This window comes from Orycteropus afer, unplaced genomic scaffold, assembly GCF_000298275.1.
Source record: "Orycteropus afer afer isolate SDZICR_OR568_19922 unplaced genomic scaffold, OryAfe1.0 scaffold00766, whole genome shotgun sequence".
Classification (NCBI taxonomy): Eukaryota; Metazoa; Chordata; class Mammalia; order Tubulidentata; family Orycteropodidae; genus Orycteropus; species Orycteropus afer.
In genome coordinates, this window is record NW_006922353.1 from 370,515 (window position 1) to 376,099 (window position 5,585).

General features: G+C 54.0%; 1 protein-coding gene across 1 annotated transcript in view; it reads right to left on the bottom strand.

The window, feature by feature from the left end:
• Positions 1-3,407, bottom strand: part of CUNH19orf81 (chromosome unknown C19orf81 homolog) — a 12,572-nt gene extending 9,165 nt beyond the window's left edge. The window contains exon 1 of the mRNA XM_007957620.2: positions 3,341-3,407. Within this exon, the coding sequence (XP_007955811.1) occupies positions 3,341-3,407 (67 nt within the window). The remainder of the gene's footprint in view (positions 1-3,340) is intronic.
• Positions 3,408-5,585: the final 2,178 nt, after the last annotated feature.

Here is a 5,585-nt window from a genome sequence, read left to right on the forward strand (position 1 = left end):
TATCATTGCTGATGTCAGATGGATCTTAACTGAGAGCAAAGAATACCAGAAAGATGTTTACTTGTATTTTATTGACTATACAAAAGCATTTGACTGTGTAGATCATAACAGATTATGTATAACATTGCAAAGAATGGGAATTCCAAAACACTTAATTGTGCTCATGAGGAACCTGTACATAGACCAGGAGGCTGTCATTCAAACAGGACAGGGGAATGCTGCATGGTTTAAAATTAGGAAGGTAGTGAGTCAGGGTTGAATCCTCTCCTCATACTTATTCAATCTATATGCTGAGCAAATAATCCGAGAAGCTGGACTATATGAAGAAGAATGCGGCATCAGGATTGGAGGAAGAGTCATTAGCAGCCTGTGATAAGCAGATGACACAACTTTGCTTGCTGAAAGTGAAGATGACTTGCAGCACTTACTGATGAAGACCAAAGACTACAGTCTGCAGTATGGATGACATCTCAACAGGAAGAAAACAAAGGTCCTCACAACTGGACTAATAAGCAGCATCACCATAAATGCAGAAAAGATTGACATTGTCAAAGACTTCATGATACTTGGTTCCACAATCAACACCAATAGAAGCAACAGTCAAGAAATCAGATGACGTATTGCACTAGGCAAATCCACTGCAAATGACCTCTTAAAAGTGCTGAAAAGCCAAGATGTCTCTTTGAAAACTAAGATGCACCTAACCCAAGCCATGGTATTTTCAGTCGCCTCCTATGCACATGAGAGCTGGACAATGAATAAAGGAGACTGAAGAAGAGTCGTTGGGTTTGAGTTGTGTTGGCGAAGAGTGCTGAAAGGACTACCAGAAGAACGAACACATCTGTCCTGGGGGAAGTGCAGCTGGAATTCTCCCTGGAGGCGAGAACGGCCAGACTTCGTCTCACCTACTTTGGTCATGTTGTCAGAAGGGACCATTCCCTGGACAAGGATGTCATGCTTGGTAAGGTGGAGGGTTGGCAAAAGAGGGGAAGGCCCTCAACGAGATGGATTGACACGGTGGCTGCAACGGTGGGCTCAGGCAGAGCAAGGATCGTGGGGCTGGTGCAGGACCGGGCAGGGTTTCGTTCTGTTTCACGTGGGGTCGCTGTGAGTCGGAGCTGACTCAGTGGCACCTGACAACATCAGTCTTTATGGAGCATATCCCTGGGTGTTTCTCCTGGGAAGCCACAGGGTGAGTTCGAACCACTGTCCTTTCAGTTTGTAGCCATGTCCCTCACCGTGGCACCAGCAGGACTCCGTGTGCTCAGGACAGCACCTGGTACACAGGACGTGCTTATAGCACCTGCTGGGAGTTGGAGAGAGCCCACAGTCATGCCCACCCTTCTTCCCCCATTTAGGGAAGGTCCATTTCACCCCCTTGAGACTCAGAGGGTGCCCATCCATGCCCAGTTCCCTTAGGGGTACCCCACCCAGTGTAAACCAGCGCCTCCCAGCCCTCACTGTTGATCAGAATCTCCCCCCACACATTCAGATAGGCCAGACCCGTCCCAGAGGGTCTCATTAAATGGAGTCTGAGGTGGGGTTATGTATCCACATTAAAAAAAAAAAAAAACCCACCCGATGGGCAGTGAGAACTGAGACCCACTGACCAGAGTCACCCTGTGCCTCGTGCCGGGGACTGATTGAGGAGTGGGCAGGTGACTAGGTGCTGCCAATGAGGTGAGGTCAGTTGGGGGATTCTGGCTGGTGAGATGGAGACTTCCGGAGGCAGTGCCTGGAACTGTGGCAGCCATCTTGTGACTATGAGGTAAGCAAGCTGATATGCAAAGGCGACATACTCTGGAGTAAAAGCCAGAAATTCAAAGAATTAAAAAAAAAAAATCTGGGTCCTCAAATGACATCATGGAGCTGCTGACTGGACCAAAGCCAGGCTTCTTGGCCGACAGAGCTTTCCTATCTATGGCCGTATCGAGTCCCGTTTTGTGGTGTTGGCGTTAGGCTGCCATCTAGTGTTTCTGACTCACAGGGACTCCGTGTGACAGAACGGAACTGCCCCATAGGCTTTCCTAGCCCGTGACCTTTACGGGAGCAGGTCACCAGGTCTGTTGTGCACAGAGCGGACAAGTGGTTTTGAACCATCAACCTTTCCGTTGGCAGCTCAGTGCTTCACCACTGTGCCACCAGAGCTCCTTAGTTTTCTGTTCTTACTGTGAGGCTGTTAGGTGCTGCCCAGTCAGTTCTGGCTTCCGGTGACCCCGTGTCCGACAGGATGACGCGCCGCCCGGGCCTGTGTTAGCCTCACAGCCCCTGCTGGGTTTCAGCCCCATGTCGCAGCCACTGTGTCGGTCCATTTCGTTGACAGACCCTCTGCTGTCAAGCGTGATGTCCTTCTCCAAGGATTGGAACCTCCTGGTCACATGACCAAAGTACGTGAGATGAAGTCTTGCCAACCTCATTTCTAAGGAGCATTCTGGCTGTACTTCTGCTCTGACGGATTTGTTCGTTCTTCTGGCCGAAGGCGTCCTTACTGAGACATTACTCAGTAAATATTGAATGAGTGGGTGGGCGGATGGATGGATGGATGATGGATGGACAGATGGAGGAGTGAGCTGTACTAGAACAGAGAGTGCGAGAAGGGAGCCGTAGAATTTGAAGCTAGAGCTGTAAGCGTGACTCGCACCATACACGGCCTCGGATGCCAGACTGAAGGGCTGGGACTCCATCCTGGGGTGAGGAGGAGCCATGGGACGAGTGGGTGAGCTCTGAGTGTCACAAAGACCGCTCTGGGACCCTGAGACCGGGGAGCCGTGAGCTGAAGGCCTCAGAGAAGAGGCTAAGACTTGAACCAGGGCTGTCAGGGCAGAGAGGATGGGACAGGGCAGAGAGAGTCAAGAGGGCAGAAAGGTGGGGTTGGGGACCTATGGACTGTGAACGGGGAGCGGTGAGGAGGGAACGCTGGGGTGTGAACAGGTTGGCAGCAGGGACATGTCAAGGTGCGGACCAGGGAAGAGGAGCGTCTTTAGGGAAGATGCTGAATTCCTCATAGGAGACAAGGAAAATCTGAGGAAGCAGGAGGGTCTGTCTAGGGGGATAATGGCCTCAGAAGAGTTGTTAGAGCCCCCAGAGGCTCATGGGAAATGTAGTTCTAGGTCCTGAACCTTGGCCAGTGGACTGCAGAGCCTCATGGGAAATGTAGTTTGCCATCTAAGGGTCACACTGCCCAGAACCTGGTTGATGGGAGTGTCTAGGATGACCCTCTGTGGAGGACCAGTGACTGACTCACTTAAGGCTGCAACGTGAGGCAGGGTTACCATGTGATCCGTGGATAACAGAAATGCACACACACACACACTCACTCACACACTCGCACACTCGGTACCTGTCTCCCGATGCATGCTGGGATTCCGCACGGTGGAGGAACACAGGGCCTCCGCCTCTGGCTGCATCCTGGCAAGGTGGGTGGGGGATGTCTCAGGGGCCTGGAGACTAGAGCTCTGACTGGGCCACCCACCCCGGCTCCTCCTCCCCGACGAGGCCTCCTCCTTCACGTCGGACAATGATGTGGCCGAACCAGACGGCTGAGACCACACGGGGGCACTGGTTTCCCTAACCTCACCGACTCCTTGTGCGTCCCAATCCCTTCTTGCACGTTTTCCCATCTCTCCCCGCACCAGGCCCCATCTCAGGGGCTGTCTGACCCCACCTCTTTCTCCCCACCTCCCTTCCTCCCTCTCTCCGCAGCTGGCCGCCTGCCTCTCTGCCTGTCCCGCGTCCTCTCCGCATCTCTCTCGCCCCACTTCCCCTCCTCTCTCTCGCCAGCTCTCCCCCACTCTGGCCCGTGAGTTCTCGGTCCACTTCCTCCCCTCCTGGCCCCGCTGCGTCATCGCAGTCGGCCTGTCACTTTCCCCACATCCCAGATCTCCGCTCCCTCCCTCTCTTCATATTTCTGTGCCTCTCTCTAACCCCATCGCCTGCTCAGTCTCCCTACAGCTCTCGCCTTCTCTCTCCAGTCTCCTTTCCTCCCCGACCCCGGCACCTCTCATACCTGCCTCTTCCACCCCCTCGATCCCCCCGTCTCCCCTGTCATCCCCTTTCTGTCCTCACTTGCCCTCCGCTCATCCCTGTCTCACCCAGGAACTGGTTAGAAACAGGCGAGATTCAAACAGAAACTGGGTTCTATGTGGGGGAGGGGGAGGTGGGCAGGAGGCCTGGTTGCCATGGCACCCCCAGAGGCATGGGGGAGGGGCTGGGAGCCTGGACTTCTGAGTCTGAGGCTGGAGGGGGCTGGGGGGGCCTGGACTCCTGGGTCTGAGAGAGAAGGGGACTGGGGCCCTGACTCACAGGTCTGAGGAAGGAAGGGTCCAAAGACCCAAACTCCTAGGTCTGAGGGAGGAGGGGGCCAGGAGCCTGGATTCCAGATCTGAGGGAGGAGGGGCTGGGGGTCCAGACTCCTGGGTATGAGAATGTCTGCCCCATGCTTCAAATATGCTCAAGAATGTCTTCCAGAAGTTCAAACGCCCCCTCCTCCAGGAAGTCCTCCCTGACTTCTCCACGATGGATTTTTTTCTCTCCCTTCCTAGCATATTCTTGGTTTGCTCCTTCCCTCTGAGCACAGTGCACTTTCCCTGTCAGCCTTGCCCAGGGCTGTGTGACTGTGTCTGCCTCCCCCACCAATCTGGAACATTCCTGGGCTCAGCCTAGTCTCACTTCTCTCTGACTCTCCAGCCTTGCGCTGCACGGCCAGGGCCCTGGGAAGCTCAGGCTGTGATTGCTGAATGAATAAACAAGTGACCATTCACTTCCTTCTGTTCTGTGACAACACACCAGGCAGCTCCCAGTCCCGTCTGCCCCGGCCTCGGGCCCTCACGAAGCAACACAGGATGAAGAAGAGAACGTGGACTCTGGAGGCAACAGCAGCATCGAATGCCGACACCACCACGGCCAGGCTGTGGGCACCCGCCTCTCCCTCTCTGAGCCAGTAATGCTACCTACCGCCAATAGACACTGCCCAGGGCTGTTGGGGTTAAATGAAGCCAGGTGCAGATAAGCTCTGGGGGCAGGCACGGGGAGGCATTTCGGGGGAACGCTGGTCCCCTTCCCGTCCCTCCATCTCAGCATCTGGCTTTAGCTCTCTCTGGACCACTCTCTTTCTTCCCTCTTAGGGGAGCTTCTCAATTTCTCCACACCTCTCTGTTCCCCCTTCTGAAGTCTGACTCTGTCTCCATCTGTGTCTCTCTCTCTCTCTCTCTCTGTTGACCTTGCTTCCTTTCTCTCTACCAGTCTGTCTCCGGAACCCTCTGTGTCTCTATATTAATGTGAGTTTCTGTGTCACAGTGTCTCTGTCCTTCTCTGTGTGTGTCTCAGTCTCTGTGTCTCTACCTTTGCATGTCTGTCTCCATCTCTCTCCCTCTCTTTCTCTCTGTTTCTCTCTCACTGTTTCCCATCTCGGTCTCCATGTCTCTGTCTCCATCTCTCTCCCTCTGTGTCTCCCTTTCCCTCTGTATGTATCATTGGCTGTCTCTCTGTGTCTCTCATCCCTGTTTCCATTGTCTCTCTCTGTCTCTCTCTGTGTCTCTGCCTCATTCCCCTCCTGCCTCCCCTGTCACTCACCTCATCTCTCTCAG